This window comes from Carassius gibelio, chromosome A7, assembly GCF_023724105.1.
Source record: "Carassius gibelio isolate Cgi1373 ecotype wild population from Czech Republic chromosome A7, carGib1.2-hapl.c, whole genome shotgun sequence".
In the NCBI taxonomy this organism is placed as follows: Eukaryota; Metazoa; Chordata; class Actinopteri; order Cypriniformes; family Cyprinidae; genus Carassius; species Carassius gibelio.
The window spans coordinates 21,077,628-21,097,137 of NC_068377.1; the positions used below are offsets into that span (position 1 = coordinate 21,077,628).

General features: G+C 38.4%; 1 protein-coding gene across 5 annotated transcripts; it reads right to left on the reverse strand.

Annotated features, from left to right (window-relative positions):
- Nucleotides 1-799: 799 nt before the first annotated feature.
- LOC128016793 (lymphocyte-specific protein 1-like) lies at nucleotides 800-18,365 on the reverse strand. 5 transcript variants are annotated; one of them, XM_052601585.1, is made up of 14 exons: nucleotides 18,104-18,364; nucleotides 16,202-16,348; nucleotides 15,396-15,843; nucleotides 15,143-15,252; nucleotides 14,053-14,118; nucleotides 13,755-13,980; nucleotides 12,451-12,489; nucleotides 11,597-11,640; nucleotides 10,977-11,058; nucleotides 10,379-10,513; nucleotides 9,305-9,403; nucleotides 8,655-8,747; nucleotides 7,413-7,503; nucleotides 800-1,872 (listed from the first exon to the last, which is right to left on the reverse strand). In XM_052601585.1, exons 1-13 carry the CDS (start codon nucleotides 18,160-18,162, stop codon nucleotides 7,420-7,422), a joined length of 1,632 nt encoding a protein of 543 aa, XP_052457545.1. In that variant the 5' UTR covers nucleotides 18,163-18,364; the 3' UTR covers nucleotides 800-1,872; nucleotides 7,413-7,419. The 5 variants fall into 5 exon arrangements, with proteins under 5 accessions (XP_052457545.1, XP_052457549.1, XP_052457547.1 ...); XM_052601589.1 differs by having other exon boundaries at nucleotides 15,396-15,633; nucleotides 18,104-18,362; XM_052601587.1 differs by lacking the exon at nucleotides 14,053-14,118 and having other exon boundaries at nucleotides 18,104-18,365.
- Between the last annotated feature and the right edge of the window lie 1,145 nt (nucleotides 18,366-19,510).

Genomic DNA, 19,510 nt, shown 5'->3' on the forward strand with positions numbered 1-19,510 from the left:
CAGTGTGAGTGTGATTTGTTTTGGCTCGGTGAAAGACATTAGGCCTCAGCTTGTTGTGCTGACTAAAGTGTCAAAGTGCCTGATTTAAAACCATTGAAAGCTGCTTTTGTCTTTGATTGACATATATAATATGCACAGCTAGGGTGTGTAGTACCTGTACAGTACTGCGGTAACTGATATCCATCTCATGTCTGTCTGTTCATCACTTTTGCAGATCAGCATCATCTCTCATCTCTAGCCTCACCGTAAGTTACTAGCATCTTACCTGGAAGTAATTAATAAAAATATAATAATAATAATAATAATACTGCAGTTGCATGTATTTGAATACACTATTGCTAACAGTGCAAACTTTCAGCATGAAGTCTTTTCTCTGTTATGTTGGGGAACAGGGAAATAGAGTCTATATCAGGCATGTCTCAGGTCTCTATTTCTTCAGCACTTATCTCAGATATCTCACACAGATCTTAGGGAAGCATATACTCACACAGACCTTAGCACAGTTCATTAATCAGTCGCCCAGGTTAACATGCTTAACAGTCAGATATAATGCAATAATGTATTGGTTCTTCTGTGAATTATTAAATGGATTCTAATGGATGTATCAATTAGTATCATCTTCATATCTATGCTGTTGTGTGAGAATTGAGGCTGGGGTGTTTATCTTTCCAGTCTTATTGTGGCTTCAGGATGTGCAGTCATTCAGTGAGCAAAAATAAAATGTAAAGCAGCTTATGATCACATTTCAGTGACACTACTGTCACACAGGCAATAGAATACATTCAGATACAGACACAGAGTGAGTCACAGACTGTTTTACTTGCAAGAATATTAATTTGGTGAAATTCTGTATAGTCAATTCTGTCATATTATGCAAGTGTCATGCATGCTCATCAACCTAAATTAACAGAGGTAATAAACTTACCTCTCTACAAAATGACTTCTTGTTGCAGAATTTATAAATTCATATAAAAGTATGGAACTGAAGAGGACAGATTTGCAATAGTATGGACAGAGAGACAAAACATTTATACAAAATGTATAAGTTTGGACTTTTTGTGACAAATACACCTTCCACTGCTCAGTCACTTAGTTGATTGGTTTACATATGTTGACTGTGTAATGATACTTAATAGAATAGTATTCACTTATATGGATAAACAATTCATGAGGGAAGAAAAATGACAAAAAAACGAGAGTAGGATGGAGAGGCTAAAACATTTACCATGAAATGCTTATTAAAAAGAGAATTTTAACAGATAAAAAATAATACAACATTTTGACAAAAAAAAAATAATTTCAGTAAATTAATATATAGCACTTTCTAAGATGACAGCTCAGATCATTTCTGATACCCTCTTCAGGACTGCATTTTGTATTTAATACTGACTGGTGTTGTTCCTCCATCTGAACTAAACACTTAGACAGTCACTCAACTGAAATACCCTGATGTAATATATGTGTAAGTGGAAAAATACTTTTGTTTTGACCAAAATTAGGACAGTGGCTCTCCAGGAGCAGGATTGGACACATTTAGATTTAAAGTTTACACATAAATGAGATGTTTTAAACAATAACTAAAAACCCCACTATAATTTTTCCATCATTACAACAGCATCTCTGTTTCCAAACATTTCACTTTGAACATTAATTTCTGTCACTTGTACTTGATTATATTCGTTTTTTAAAGTTTCAACTTGATTTTCTTCATTAGTCTGTGGCCTTGGCACCACTTTGATTTTACTTAAAGCTTGAGGAAGCAATTAAAACAAGTTTTCAATTTTAGTGGGTTTAAATTTTTTACAGTGCAATAACTGAAGGAAAATGATCATCAGCATCCTGTCTTCAGACATCTTTGTGATTGGCATCCAACTAAAGAGAGAGAAAAAATATATATTTAAAAACTTTTAGAGCAGGCAGTTATATATATATATATACAATTTATTTCATTTATTTATTTAAAACTGTGAAAAATCATGTTTACAGTGTAAATGCATAATCCCAAATGATGTCATTCAGCTGTTTGAATATTTTGGAGTGAAGTGAAATTCATAGTTCATATGGAAAAATAGAGATCAAGTTTAAAGCCAAAGTTAGCATTCAGTCTGAATCGATGTTTTATTTTTAATCCCAGACCTCTATTTGTGGCTTGTTTTTAATGCAGGTGTTGAAATGCTGATGGCTTTAAGTTATGGTAGTCAGCCTAATCTGCTTCCACAGCAATACCCTCCTCCTCTACTGCCAAAACCAGGGCCAGGCAATGCCCGTCTGCAGAAACTCCTGAAGAAAAGTGCTAAGAAGAAAGTCGGCTCTTCCTCTCAGACGCCCATCCCATTCAGGTCGAACTTGTCGCCAGTAAATGAGGCCAGCCCTGACCTGGAGCACAGTGACCCCTCCACCCCTCCAAGGACTCCAGAAAGCCCTCTCTTCAACAGGACCCTCGATTCTCAATATTCCACCTGCAGCCCTTTCTACCGTCACTCTGCCTCCCCTTACTTATACCCTGCCAACAGCTCACACTACAGCTCTACGCCCACTCTGTCTGCACAGCCATACTCTTACCCTGCCCAATCACTGGAGCACCAGATAGCACCTCTATACACATGCTCATCTATCCTTTTTGACGATGACTCAGAGCAGGCCACAGATGCTGACCCAGATGCATCCTTTGAGATAGCCTTCAGCCAAACGCTTCAGTCCAGCTCCTCAAGAGCAGGGACGATGCATAGCACACTTGGTGAACGACAGACCTATCAAGCCTCAGTACATATACAAGCTCCCCCTTTGGCTCCAGTTCAACCTCCCGCTCCAAATTTGACATTGGCCTGTGCTTCAGGTTACCAGACACAACCCATATCTCAGGTTCCAGTGAGCCAATCCAACAGGGAAAGATATAAAAATGTTGCACCTGCACTTGTTACTCACACACCTCCCACATGTAATCACGTCATGGAAACAGCTGGGTCACACTTCAAGATTTCCACAGCGGAGAAAATAGCAGATTTTCCACAAACAAGGATTTATACTCCAAAAACCTCCTTTTATGAGATATCAAAGCCACCTATTCAGGACTCCTGGACATGTGGTTCAACCTTTCAAGGAGGAGCACCATTTAATGCAAACACTTCAGTGATAGATGTTAAACAAAATGTAGGGATGCTGTATGAGGCTCAGACACCTTCTTGCCAGATAAATACAGATGCAGGCCAAGTTACAGGGGCAAAAAGACCTGTTTTGGAGGCTTCTGCAGATAATCAACCCTTGTTTACATTTAACTCTACATTATCCACAACAATGATTTCTACAGAAAACCAAAAGGGGCCCATGCCTCAAAATCACCTGCTCCAACCTCCCTCATCGACTAATGTAAAAGCTCAAAGTGCAGCAGTTGGCCATGATGATGGTCTGAAAAAAATTGTTTTGGATAAAATAAGGAGCTCCACTCCAAACGGTGTTGTGTTCACCACAGGACCCAAAACGTTTATTTCTAATGCCTATTCTGAGGAATGCTTGACACCAAGGATTTCTAAATGTGAGGTTTCCTTATCCAAGACCCTTGCTGAGGCTAGTAAGTCAAGCTCTAGAGCATGTGAGGTGCTTACATCTACAGTTCCACAGGAGTATCCAGTGACTAAAACTGGAACTCCAGAAACCTGTATAATGACACCAGCCAAGGCTGTTCCAACAGATATCATTCAGGAGACATCCACGCCTGTACTCTCCCGAAACGTTCAAACACCAAGTATGCCTGCATACTGGTCACCTAGACCACCAGCACGGTTTTTGGGCAACCAGAGGCCATCACAAAATGATATTAACATCCCGAAACCAAAGTCAACTTATTACGGTTTAACACCTGCTGAATATATTGCTTATGGTGGAATCAAGGTGAATTCACATGGTGATCCTTCTGTATCTAAGCCTGAAGTACCAGAAGACTTTAAAAACATGGCGTATGAGAATTACATGATCAAATCTCCAACCAAGACATCACAAGAAACATTCAGTATTATTTCTAATTTCAATGCAGAGAAATCCTCAGAGTCTTTACATACTTCAGTGGCTGCATTGCCCTCACAAATCTTGATGACAAACCAAGAAATGGTACAAGTAACTGACAAAACTGAACTAAAAACTTCGGCTACAGAAATACCAGAGCAAGAAACAATCTCTGGAGTAAAACCAGTATATCTAGATTTAAATCCTGAAGATACAATGCACAATGGGCTTCAAACTACACCTTTAAGAAAGGCCCTAAACCCCACTGCTGTAGCAGAGGCACCTAGACAACTAAATGCAGGGTCTACAGACATAGCCTCCCCTCCTTTTACAGCAGAGGGGAAAAAAATGCCAACTTACCCTTTTCCCCTGGTACAATCAAATATTCCGAACTCAAATACAACCGGATTGTTAACAAAGAATTTCTTATCAGTTCAAAATATCCCACTGCAAACGGGGCAGTCAGAGAATGCACACAGATCTATATATCCAACAGAAAGTTTTAATCCTGCGTCAGTGAAAGCAATGCAGTTACAAGTTTCTGCAAATCAAGAGCAGAAAACCATGTCATGTTTAGAAACCCACCAGACTTACTCCACTGTCTGTGACTCTTCTATTGCTCTCAACAAAGGTAATGAACTTCACAGTATCATAAACACCAAAACTGAAGGTTTCAATCAAATCACGACAAACTCAACCAATGTCACAGACTCTAGAATGCCATCTGCAGACACCAGAAGTTACACGAAAGTCCCTCCCGATATTAAGCCTACAACCCTCTCAAAGCCAGAGGAAACTAAATTTACAGCTCACTCAAAGTTAGGTGCATCTATCATTACAGCCCCCTCAAAGACAGAAATATCCAGACCTGAAGCCACATGTATATCTAGTGCAGACAGTCCTGATGTTTTGCGCAAATCAAACATACTTAATCCTCCAACTCCCGCTAAAACAGATATGTTTAATACTCTGAGTCACTCTAAACCAGAGCCATCTCAACTTGCAAAATCAGATAAATCTTATCCTGTAGTTTACTCTAAATCAGAAGCAAATAAAACTGAAGTTATAATAAATCCAGATTCAACACCTCCCTCCTTGAAAACCATTGCTAAAATCAATCAAACCCCTGAAGAAACCAAAGATCAGCAGATGCAGAAACAGAAACATGACATGAATGTGAAATCTATTCCAAGCCCATCAAACAAAACAAACAGGTCATCCAAAGTCCCCCCAGATGTACTGATATTTTCACCTGCGCCTAGCACTGAAGCCCGAGTCACCCACCTGGAAGTGGATAAATCTTCTAAACCAGACAACAGCAATGAAGGATCAATAGCCCTAAGTGCTAATAAAAAAGAGCCAAACCAAAAGCGCCATTTGGCTTCAGACTTACAGGACTCTAATAAAACAAACAGTGATTTCAAAGCTGCAGCTAAAGACACAGACGAATCTAAATTAAGAAATTCACTAACACAACAACGACATTCAAATGCAATAATCAAACCATCAAATAACACACACCAAGACACCAAATCGAATATGGAAAAGCCTTTACCGTGTTCAAATATGGAGTCTCTTCGAAAAGCCCCAAGTGCAGACAATAGTCTTGCCGCCATGCTTCTCAAGGCTGCCAAATCTCTACCACTCTCTTTATCTGAAGAAAGCTCTGCTAAATCCCAGACAGAAGCCAAAGCATCTAAGATGGATGTAAAGGCACACCATACTCAGGATTCAAAAGCTGATCTTGTCAAGTCTGATACCTCAAAACCTCAAAAGTGTTTAAAAGATTCATTAGAAACTGAAAAACAGAACGAGGCTGTCACCACTGATGATGGCAAGTTTAGCCAAGAGACTCTCTCTGAGCCCACACTAGATGATCAGAAGAAACTAAATGAACCTAAGGGGGCTCAGAAACCCAAAGGCCTGAAGGCCAAGCTCAGTGGCTGGACAAGGCTGAAAAAGCACATGGTGGTTGAACCTGAAGCCCCCAGTTTTCCAGAGTCTGAGGTGGAGAAAAATTCTCAGAAAACAGATATAAAAATAAGTGGCAAAGACAAATCTGCAGGGGCCAAAGAAGAGTCATTGGGTGGACAGGATGTGGTAAAAAAGAAAGATGATCCCAGGGCAACAAAAATGTGGGACGCTGTACTTTTTCATATGTTTGCAACAAAGGAGAAAATTATGAAACAAATACATAGCAACAAAACCGAGGAAGGAGAGCAGAAAAACATTGAGAAGGATGGCCAGTTAGTCCCATCCTTCGTCCACCGCCTGCCCATCCTTCTCTACAGTCCGCGCTTTGATGCCCGGAAGCTGAAGGAGGCAGCTGCGAAACCTCTCAACAAAATAGCTACAGCCTTTGAAAGAGGGCTGCTGAATCGCAAACAGCAAGGTGAAGAGCCGAAAGACTTCAACAGAACAGCCAGAGGATTCGGTGCATCTACAGGAAAAACAGCAGTTTGATTGCATTTCAAATTCACAGTGTAAAGCTTAAACTAAGAGTTAGTTAGAATTACAATTCATTTACAATTTATACAATTATGTAGTGTTTTAGCACTGTCAATTTATTTTCCTTTTTTTATATGAAATCATCAGCATTGAGACAAACAAGCTATGCACTGTGCTCTGCTCTGAGCAGTGCAAGTAAAGGGATGGTCAGCAGAAATGGAGGCCTAGTGCATTCCTGCTGAGTGATGGGTGCAGCTGTTCAGGATGTGGCGAGCGAGGGCTGAAAACGTAATGGTGAGAATGATCAAACAAGGAAAGAGGCTCAGAGTGTGATGTGGCATCTGGGGAATGGATCCTGGGTCTAGGTTTGCTTACGTCAGCTGAGGCGCGTGGTGCGAGCAGACATGTTTAGAATAGAGAGCTTCAGAATGTGATGTTTTGAGCGGCGTCAAGAGCCCTGCTCAGAATGACTTATGGCATGATGGTGGTGTTGTTCATTTAAAAAAAGGGCAGAGGGAAAATAGGAAAAGTATAACTAGAACAGGTAGGAGAGACCTTTAAAATAAACAAATAAAAAATCTTGATCATGGATTTAGATTAAAACGTACCGTATATGACCCTTTTGAACTTGTCTTTCTTTCTTTTTTAAAGCTTAAAACCAGTGTTGGATGTTTTCTTTCTAAAACATTTCAAAATAAGTGTAAGTGATTTCAAGCTTCGATTATTTTCTTGTTCATTGTGATGAGTACTGAGGATGATTAGACTGACCGGTGTGACGGCAGCCATGTGAAATGTATTTATTTTTTTGTTTTTGTAGATATGCAGCAGCTCATGTACAGCACATTATCATATTTTAGTTACTTTGGTAAAGCATAAATTACGTCTGTGTAGTAATGAAAATGCTGAATTTATATTTTGTTATTTTGAATTAAAAAATATTTTAATAAAGAAACTAAATGTCTTACTTGTTCTTCAGTTTGTGTCGTTATTAATGAAGACCTTCTCATATTTCCCGTGCCCACTCTCAACAAATTTGCACTTCTTCCCAGCAACTCCCTGAAAAGATAAAGGTCAAATTACAGCCTTTTAAACCTTGAAAAACCATGTGAAAAGGAATTAAAGGGTTACTCCACCGCAAAATGAATATTTTGTCATTTATCACAATTATTACCCCCATGTCGTTCCAAACCCGTAAAAGGAAAGAATGAAAAGCATCGGCAGAATAGCCCATCTGTCATCAGTGATTCAACTGTAACGTTATGAAATGACGAGAATACTTCTGGTACATGAAGAAAATCAAAATAATGACTTTATATGTCTCATATATATCAGCCATGTTGCACTGATGAGCTGTTGTCCTTCAAACCAAAGCGTAAATACACGTAAAAATCCTTGTGCCGAGGCTGATACAGAATAGCGTATGCTGAGATTTTCCAAAATGACACCATGCTGATTTCGAGAGACACAGAGGCACAGAGAATTGTTGAATATAGTTATTTTTGTTTTCTTTGTGTACAAAAAGTTTTCTCGTCGCTTCATAACTTTGCGGTTGAACCACTGATGGCAGATGGACTATTCAGACAATGCTTTTCATACTTTTCTGGACCTTGACACTGTTATTTATTTGGCAGCCTTTGTCCCCTTGGAATTAGAAGGTTCTATCTGCATTCCGAGTAGTTTTGAGATATTGAGCTTCAAAGTTTTTGCATTCCATTTGACTGTGTAGATAGAACCTTATTGTTTTTTAAAATAAAAATCCCATAACGTATACAACATAAAAAAATCTATCACATAATGTAATTAAGTTGTCACATAATAACAATATGGGAATTACTCAATTTTGACAAAAATGTCCGATAGAACCTTATAATTCCAAGGGGACGCTATGGGAAAGAAAAAAGCCTACCGGTTTTCATCCAAAATATATTAAAGTGTGTTTCCGATACCGAACAAAGACTTTACGGGTTTGGAACAACATGGGGGCAGCAAGTGATTCATTTTGGTATGGAGTATCCCTTAAAGTACTACTTAATCTATAGTAGCAGATTACTAGAGAATGAGTCTGTGCTTGTGAACAGCCAAACTCCAGTGATGTTTATAAGAACTGATGCATGTTGCTCATTGGTTGGTTTGAACGCAATTAAATCCTAACATAAGTTTAGAGAAAGGTGGATCATGGTTTAGTGCCATGAGGAGACATGATGTACCTTTGCATTTGGTTTATCCTGTGATGAGGCGTCTCCCAGATTCTCCCATATGGATTTTATGTTACGCACCTCACCAGCCTTAACATCCTGACACTAACACACACACACAAAGAAAGATAATAAATGGCATAATAAACAGAAATAGAAATGGCATAATAAATATAAAAAAATCGTCTATTATAAAATAATAATTTTTCATTTAATATAATTCAAATTGCAGTCAGTCTAACAGGTTCATTTTAGTCATAACCACTAGATGGTGTCCTTAAACCACAAGCTTGTTTCAATTTTTCTCTCCCATCACATGACTTGCTACAGCATGCACTTTAACCTTACAACATCTTTCATATTTTCCATAGATTCTATCCAGAAAACATACAAACAGTTAGTAAAAAAAGAAAAAAGAAATTCACTTTATCTCTTCCACTCAACTATAAAGTATTGATGGAAAGAAAAAGGAAATAGGAATTGTTTACCTTACTGAAAATGATGAGAAGAACAGCAGACACAAGAAAAGTGTAAAGAAGAGAACTAAAGATTAATTAAAATAAGATAGAGGATACAACAGATTCAGAAGAAAAATTTACCATCGGCTGGATATAAAAAAAAAATGCAATTAACTTTAGAATATAAACATTATATAGACATACAGCTGCTTTGGAGGAGGAGCTCTTGGTGCTGACATCACTGTTTCCTTTCACCCATTGGTTAATTAGATCTGCCACACCCACTTTCATTCCCTCTGTATCCTGAATCAGAGTAATTAGTCATCCTTTATTCATTAAATTACTCATTCACTTACTTTTTACAGTCACACCAGAATGATGAAGAATAACATATCTGCAACATATCTGTATGCTCATGTCACAAGGGAACAGAAATTCAGTTATAGTACCTAAACAACAACTAATAACACAATATGAGTCTCTGTGAGGAAACAATCTGGTGCCTTAAAAGGGAAGGTACACCCAAAAATTATAATTATTTCAAGATTCACTTACCCTAATGTCATTCTAAATCTCTATGACTTTCTTCTGTATAACATAAATTGAAAAAAATTATAATATTAACAATTGTCCGTACAATGAAAGTCATTGGGGTCCAAAAACTACACTGAATCCTAACAGAGCGCAGCAGTGATAACATACTTTTGTAGGTAAACCTGGAAGCTTTCAGCATTATACTGGTTCCCTCTCACGACACCATCATCAAGCGACTAACAACTCTTTCAGTCTTCACTTAAAAAAAATACTTTCTCTGAAATTTTGAGTTATAATAGTTTGCAAAAGTGTGATTATAAACACACAGAGGCTGTGAAAGCAGACTTGATATGAAGAGTATTCAACTGATAACCTCTGTCCCCAGCAACCTCTGAGGTACCATTTAATCATTTTTCAAAACAAGTAAAAGCTATAGAATAAAATGATAAAATATCATTTAACTAAAAAAAAAAAAAAAAAAACACATGTCTTCCGGAATATAGAAACAGGAAGTCCTAAAATACTAACTTGTTAACGGCTCTTGGCCTACAAAAATAAGTCATCCTTGCAGCAGGCTATGATTTCCACTGAATGGCTAAATAAAAAATATATATATTTTATGTTCTAAAGAAATAAAAGAAAGCCATGCATGATTGGAATGACATAAGAGTGAGTAAATTATCCTTTTAACATAAATAAATAATGTTTTGATAAACTGAGGATGATCTTTGTGACTGTATGAACCTTGGAGGACACAGCCTTTGTTGAATTCTGATTCCAGGCCTCTCCCGCCTCAAACAGGGTCTTCCGAGCAGATACAGGTTCTGGTGGTGTTGGGACGTCCATTACCTTGACTACATGGCCCTCTTTACAGGACTCCTGCACACACAGACCAAAACACACATATAATGACGGAAAATATTATGCTATCTGGGACATGTGAAACACCTGCTTGACTCTCCACAATAAAAGCACAGTAACACCCGGTTCCTCAATACACACATTTGCCAGGGGGCTCTTACACGTTTCCTGACGGTTAGGTGGCAGGAAAACAGAACCGGCTGAAAACAAAAATGTTTGAGCAAATCAGAATGAGAGGAAGTGCCTGGGCATGCAGGTTGTCTGAAAGCACCACTGTAGTGAGATCAGAAAGGTAAATATCAGAGCAGGTGAATGTACTGTAAGCACTGGGTGTGTGGTAATAAGAGCTACATGTGCGAAGAAATTCATGCTAAAGCAGCAACATACAGTAATAGCCATGCAGGTGTATTTACGTGAATATATGCAGAAGGTTTAATTATGAAACGGACATTATACAAGTGCATGTGTGAAGGTAATTCACCTCAATGGCATGGTTGTACTGCTCCAGTCTGCCATCTAACTTCGAGATGATCGTGGGAGGTTGGGTCTTCTTTATGCTGTTCCTGTTTTCAATAACAAATGAAACATTATCTAAAGTGCCACTGTTCTTTCAAAACACAGACCATCTCAGAACAAGCATGGACACGAAGAGCACCATGACTCAAAGCAGTGTGAAACACAATCAAAGGCTCTGTGAAGTATACTGTTTATAGCTCATACCAGAATGAACAATGTGGAAAAGAATACCCAGTGATAAATTGGATTCCGAGATGCAAGAACGACTAAACAAATCCTTCATTATTTTATATTTAGTGAATTGGAGAAGGATACACAGATGAAAACATGTCATATCATGTCTACCAGCCTGCTTGAAATGTAAACCATGTTTTAAACAGTTGTTTATTCATGAATGAATCATTCATAACTGATGTTTAGATCAAGGAGAAAATACCGATGAACCCATGAAGTCATACCACAGCACAGAAAAACAACAATTAACATCTGCTTTTTCTCACATTCCATACTTTTTTTTTTACAGTCCTACATTAAATCACGTGTATCCTTTCATCTCAGTGTGTATGTGTGTTTCTGAAGTCTTACTGTTTTTTTACGGAGCGGTTTAGAGACTCAGTCCTCTCAGTAATCTGTAGATGAAAAGAACATTTATTAGTTAGTAGATTCAGAGTATTTGTGAATCTTTACACCACTGAGTATAAAAAACCTTAAGGCAATATTTTGTGCAATGTTTCCAGGCAACGGGCAAAAAAAAAAAAAAAAAAGTGCAATGCAGTGCAACTTCACTGGGTAACGGATGATGATTGCACATAGTAAAACCATACTCTGTCAAAAGTTTGACTCAATACTGAAGGGCAGATTAACCCATTGATGTTGTAAGCAGATTTATTTCATAATTTCATTGCTGAGGGCTTTGTATCCGGCTGTTCATGTTCTTTGTTGATCCAGTAAATCCTTGCAGCCTGTTGCCCTCTCTTTCTTCCAAAAAAAGTGTCTAGGCCTTTCAAGATTCAGTTTCACTTGACATGATATTATGCCTTAATTGCCAAAAAAAAAAAAAAAAAAATTAATCCTGCCACCCATTTCCTTTATATTTCTAAATTGTCATCACCTTACAGTAAGTGTATATTGACTGATCTGTTGCTTTAAAATGAATCCCACATGTATATACTGTATCTGGGGCATATTGAGGCTCTCAAAAACATTCTTATATTAAAGTTCTAGAGTATATCAGGATGAGTTTTATCAGAACACTGCAAAAGTAAGTTGGAAGGGAATTTGATCATAGACATAAACAGAGCAAATGCAAAACAAAGCAATTATAAGCAATTATAACCACAGATAAATAAAGCAAAGATAAGGAACACAGTAGCAGACACACAAACATTCTAACGTGCAATTTAATGCTGTCATGCACATGCACAAAGTAAGCAACTCACCGAGCTTGTACCTTCTGTTTGGCACTCCTCACCCTCAGCCTGAAACCAGCAAGCAACACATACACACACAAAGCACCTCAGCAACGTAAAGCAGATGCTTCTTGTTCTGGCATCTTTCTCCCACAACCCACACCACCATTGCAAGGAAAAGATCAGAACCAAACATAGCATATGGAAGACGTCTGATTCACGTAAACAGCATATGGAGGACACCAGATGCAACTGGGCAATGCACAAACACATGTGTTCTACAGTATATCATGTTTTATTTCAGACAGGGACCTACCATTATCATTGACAATGTCATTTCTGTGCCACAAGCATCGCCAAATGGTAAAGCAAAATAATTCACTGCGAAAATAACTTTCAAATAAATTTCCTGAACATTCAGCCCCATCCCAGGCATAGCCCTGTCCCATTCTCATTAGTCGAAGTGCAACAGACCCTATTGTTTAAAAAGGTAAGAGGAATTTTTGCAGTTTTATTAGTTGAAATGAGCCATTTTTTATTCCCTTTCTGAAGTTTTCTTAAATCAAGCTATTTCCTCATAATAAGTTACTACATTGGAGGTTTTTAAGGTTTATTATCATTGGAGACATTTGTTGATTTGGGCACAATGATGGAAAAAATTGTCCCAACATATACAAACCAGGCCACCTTTAGCTCTAACCTGTGTGACTATAAGTCTTTTTAGCAATCCTGAACAAAGTCAGTGTAAACTATAAAATTCTGTTCAATTGCAGGAATATTTGTAACACCACCGGGGCAGCTATTACATGCAAGACCAACTCCTATCTACTTGAATGGGGAAATACTTAAATCTCAAATGCTGCTGGCCTAACTCACATTTAAATAATGTATTTCAAATCGGAAAATAAAATCTGACATGACCTGTCCCATAAACGTTCTCTTCTATGCACTGATGTCATGACTTTACTAATTGGTCTCTCCTTTTTCACAGTAATACATATGCCTTGTCCTGAAGACCTTGATTTGCTGGTTCAGGCGTGTTTAAAAAGAATTGGAGCTAAACCCTACACGACACACTTTACACATGCATAAACATGAAAGCACACGTCATTAACTCTATAAAACACTAATCACCGCAGATATTGTCATTTGTTCTGCAGCTAACAACTGTGAGTTAGATAATGATTCCAGGTCAGCAGCAATTAAAAATGACGACAGGAGATGAAGTAAACCATATTAATGTTTGAACTCTATTTAAGACGCATATGTGGACATATCTGTAATGAATCTTTAATTATAATGTGATTTTGAGTCTAATGACGATGATGTCATACCATGTAGGAGGGGCTCCTGGGGCTGAGAGGACTGAAGGGCTCCTCTGGATCTGCACTGGATATACTCAACCTCTTCAGCTTTTCCATCACATCCCTTCTCTTCCTCTCTCGCTCCTCCTCTCTCATCCTCTTCTGCACCTCCTCATGAGTCTCCTCATGATCTCCTGTCTCCTGTCTGTGCTCCTGGTCCTCCTCACTGCTCTTTACAAACACTTCCTCAGACACACTAAACACAAAGAGATTGATAAAGAGCAGAAACTCTTGAACAAATGATTTTACTTCCCATGCATTATTTTACCTCACTGCACTGCTGAGAGCTGCTGAATCGACCGAAGAGTCCATGTTGCTTTGTATCTTTAGTTCTCTGAGCAAGATTAAACAGGCTGAACTCAGGAAGGAGATTGGTTCTGGGGAAATTGCGAAACTCACCTGATTTCTCATGTCATTTCTCAACACAGAGTCAATATCGACATAACTCTATCGCTGCCCAATCATTGGCACATTCTTCTCAAACTGTTCTCCTGCAGTGTGCTGAGGATATTGCATTGTGAGGGTAACTCTCACAATGCTGGAGGTCATGGTCTCCACACAGTATGTCAGATGTTGATTCATAACCTTGCAGTCTGATTCAGTGAAGGATTCCTCGTACTAATTCAATCCAACTCCCGGGTTTGTGAATCTTTTGAGCAATACGTTCAAAGAATCAAATCATTTGTTGGCAATCGGATTACTTCTCATGCCGTATATTTGTGTTTGCGTGCAACTCAAGGGGAAGGCTCCATTTAAAGACGCCATTCTTGCCTTTATTTAACTGTACATGGTTTTTTAATATCATCACAGTCAATTAAAAATGTAAAGCTGTGTATGTGAGTGTGGAGCTTGAGTAAAGCTGGCATAATCGACATATAAAAGATGCATTTCTACCGAATCCCTAGAAGAGACTAAAAATGGAAGTGGAGTAAGGTGGAGGTGGGATACCAGAAGAATGCTCATTGGTGTGACAAGTGAGGTCAGCGGTATCATATTGGCTTTAATATTGTGATTGGCAGGAATCAGATGAACAAGCTCCTCACAAACAGTCATTCAGAGATTTACAATTATTTGAAATGTGAACTAACAGTCAATCCCTCAACAAGCAACAGTTAACTTCAGATCTTTATATCCATCCTAATATACATCAGTAAATAATTATAAAACATAACAATAAAACACTACATTACAATCATATTCATTTCCTAAAGTCACTTAAGTGTAAGACTGGTTTAAGCTTAGTCTCCCCTGCTACTTTAGCTGTAACTGTATACTGCATACATATTTTAACCCTTGTTCTCATTGTAACTGCATATATTTTACAAGTTTTTTTAAGGTTTGTGTGTCTATGCCTGTACCTGTCATTTGTTCTCCTCCCCTCTTGTCCATTAGTACTGTATTGTCTCCCATTCTGTTGGAGGAGTACAGTAGAGGTGTAGGAAATCTTCATCTCTGCCTTATTTTTTCTCTGTGGAAGAAGCATATATGTTCACTGCATGCAGTAGTTACAGTAGGCACTTCTGGTTTTTGGTGTATGACTGAGTTAAGGGTTCAGGGGTTAAAAGTATTATTTGAGTGCTATCTTGTTAAATGCCTTCTTAAATATCATACCTTCTCATCCATGTCACAGCTCTGGTTTTGTTTTTTCCAGAAAGATGACCCATGTGCTTTCACCCTTCTTGGATCTTCCTCCTCTGCACACCACCGTCCAGTCTCTCCCTCCTCCTCCTCTGCTGCATTAATGTTATCTCTTCTTTCCTGCTCTCTGGCACCCCAGTCTTCATCATCACCATCCTCATCTTGGTTGTGCTGATTTGAAAGGGAGGGTCGTGTCTTTATGACTGGGGTGCTGTCAAACACATTGATATCATGCCGTTTACTTTGCTGAGCGGAGCTGGAACAAAGCTGCCGTTTTGAGTCACGGGAGCCATTGAGATGCGTTTCTACATCTTTATGTTCCATTTGTCCCTGTTTGTGTCTGCTCAAATGTGTCCAATCACTGAAGCCTTCGTCCTCTTCCAAAGAGGATGGGCAGATTGAAACCAGATCATTCTGATGCCTAACAAACAGTGAAACACCTTCAGAATTGCCTCTCATTGGGATGCCAATATAAGAATAAGTCTGCTTACAAGAGTTGAGTATGTTAATAGAATAGAATAGAATAGAATAGAATAGAATAGAATAGAATAGAATAGAATAAGTGTCTGAATCAAAAGAACAGGTGTGGTCTTGACACGTATACAAATATAAACTCACAAACAGATTAAGAAAGCTCACAAAGAGTTGGACAGAGAAAGTTGGCTTGAGCCAGAATCTGGAGGTTGAGATTCCATGGAAACAAAACAAACACACACACACACACACAGTATCAGAAGACACATGTACTTCAGGAAGACTGGAGTGTTTTTGAAACTGACTGGTTGTCCTGAGGCTGTGCAGTGCGAGGGCTGTCCTGTGGGGTCACAGTGGGTTGAGACGGCTCAGTAGAGGAACTGGTTCTTGCACGTCGTCGTTGTTCTCTTTCAATTTCTTCCGCATCCTCCAGGCTGCGCTGAACAGTGATCCTGCATATAATAAAGTATAATACAAATTAGTAATAATCTTCATAATTTCTATGTTTAGGAACAGAATTATGACAATTCATGAATGTTGCATTTGTGCATGAAGGTAAACCGGATTTTTATGCATTATACTGTGATGTAAATCTTCAGGCAGTAATTTACAAATGATCAAGACAATAATATAACACCATGACTATAATAGCGATAGGGATCATATGACAGAAGGTAGGGTCAGAGATGGACAGGAAGTAAGTCAAACATGGACAGGAAGTGTTACCACTGACAGGATATGGCTCACTGCCTTCCTTTACAGAGACTTACATTACGAGAACTAAACAAAACAACTGTCACAATTAAATCTGCAGAGAAACACTTTTACTGACTATTTACAATAATTGTGCAGCAGCGGATGATTACCAGACAGTTTTATTCTTCTTTACAGATCAAAAAATATTTCTGTGTTTTCATCAATGAAACCACTACGCTTATAGATTAGATACATTACAGACATCTATGGGAACTGATGCACTGTCTGCTAATATTTTATTTAACCTGTCCTGAATGAGCAACAAAGGCACGCTTATTGTTACACACTATTTCTAATGTGCAATCTAAGCACTTCATTGCTGGTTGGCAGAGTAAGCCAGAATATAAAAGAGAAGAAATAGAAACAGTTTGAAACTAGCATTCAAAAATGTAGGTAAGATTTTATTATTATTATTATTAGCAGAATTATTATTAGAAGAATGCATTACTGAAGGCTAAAGAAATGGCTGCTGAAAATCAACATACATCAGAGCAACAGTCAAATTGTTTAACACAAACATTCTGCTTAAACATTTGAATCTGAACATAGCAAGCACTAATACAGAATAGCCTGAATCTATAATATCAATAATAACTGCACTCTTTCCTTTGTTGAATAAACTTAGTGAGAATGACTGGGTGGTGGAGCAGCTCAAATTTTCCAGCGGAGTAGAGTTGCTCCGGGTCCTAAGGGCAGAGAGGGAGGGGGCGGCTGCTGTGTATCACAGATCCGGCAGGTTTAGAGCCAGGGGTGATCTGATGATGTCACCACCCTCAGGAAAAATCCAGTAATAAAAGAAGCGATTGAAGCCTGTCACTGCCTTTTTATATGATGTCATGAATTGACTCACCATGTGCCGTGTGAACAACAGCCATCTGGGACAGCTTTGGTACAGATTTTACTTTATTAACTACAGACACATCCTGAAGGACAGACACATTATCATTTCACGACATCTCTCAAAACTATAAGACAACACAATCATCTACCCTCAAAACCTCTGGGACGGCCTGATGATTTGGGTCTCACTGTGACCATATCCATGCATTCTTTGAACATAGAATTTGGATGAAATACTAAGTGACCGCAAAACAATCCACAATAACTTTAACCCTCCCCCCCCAAACACCCCGAGGAACTGATAAACAGCAGGAAGAACTCATGCTCTGTTTCCCCCTCTTGACCCCTCTCTTCTGCCTGATAAAAGCTTTCTGTCCTAATGACTGTCTGGTGCAACTCAGCATTTTTAGTTAACATATTATCACTATAAGCACAATAAGAGTGTAAAAGTCATGATTAAGGTTGTAAAAGTCAAGATGCATGAAACAGGATTTAATAAAACTGCAGCATAATCTAGCCCTACTACTCAAAGCAAAGAACGGTGTGACTCTGACCAAATGGCCACAGACAAACACATTCACACACATGCATACAAATCACCATCATCTGACCTCTGGAGGTTCTCCAATCCCTTTTTGCTGGAATGTCGTCGCAGGATTGAGCTGGACATGTTTATTTGTTTCTCTGAATCTCCTCACTGAGAACCCAGCAGCCTTGCCGTGACTGAAGATGGTATCTCAGTGTGTTACTCTGATTCTCACTGAGTCCTCTAAAGGGTGTGAATGTGCTCCCCCTCTTTCACTGAACAGGATTTAGTCAGTCTCGTTCTCTCTCTCTCTTTCTGTTTCACTCACTCCCTTTCCTCTGTCTCTCTCCATGTGTTTCTCATTCAGAGCTTTGAAACTCTGGCTCCTGTCTTTTCCAGTTCTCTCTTCCAATCAGCAGAAAGCTAACCAGTCATGTGATGATCCCCTGGGAAAGTAAGATGATACCACACACGCACACACACATCCACACCTCATAACAATAGCATTGCAGGGCCACTAGTCTGTGTGTTGTCAGGCCCTCAGTTCAGAACCAATATATCCACATGCATGGTTTGCCTGCCTAAAGATAATAAACACGTAGACTAAGGTAACTACATAAGTAGAGATAAGGACCTAAATCTTCATTATAATTGCAAACTAAATGAATCATGGCCTAACTACTAATATACTAAAAACATAATTATAATGAAAATAATAGTTGTCCAATACACTTCCTAGCATGGGTGGAGAAGAAGTAGAATTAAAATAATTATAATATTAACCAGGGCATGATGGTGAGTTAAAATAAGGTGTATATATACAAATAAAATGTTGGGCTTGTGAAGGTGTATAATTATGCTGGCTCAGATGTATACATCACACTTTAGCTGTATCACACCTAAATACCTGCAGTTTATTGCATTTTGATAGTTTAGTAGTTGCTATTGATTCCGTATGTTCAGACTTGTACTGTATACAAAATACTTTTTTTCTTTTAAGAATATAAAGAACGGAAGATAGGAAAAGAAGAAAATAAATAACGGCATAACAGAGAGCATGCATTTGCAACAAATCTCATATCATATCATTTTCAAGTGGGAGATTAATCTTGCTTTGCTTATCAAATGAACAATCTCTGAGTGCGACTCCATACTTGTTTCATTTAGAGCAAGTCACTACTAGTTTGATAGTCTGGCTGTTTTCCCTTGTGACCGCCAGGGCCATCGATTGCTGTTGTTCTTTAGTCTCACTGAGCCATGCATTTAACAGGTGAAGATGAAATAATGAAAGAGCAGAATGTCACACTTTCATTTGTTTTGTTGTTGTTGTTTTTCTCCAGAAGACTCCTCTCAGTACTGTTTGAGTATTTGAATGGTTTTCACTAATGAATGTCAATTTATTTGGTCTAATAACAAAGACCCAAAGTCAGATTTTTATTTTACTAATTACTCAGCTGAAAAACCAACCGTTACATGCATCAAAACCTCTTTT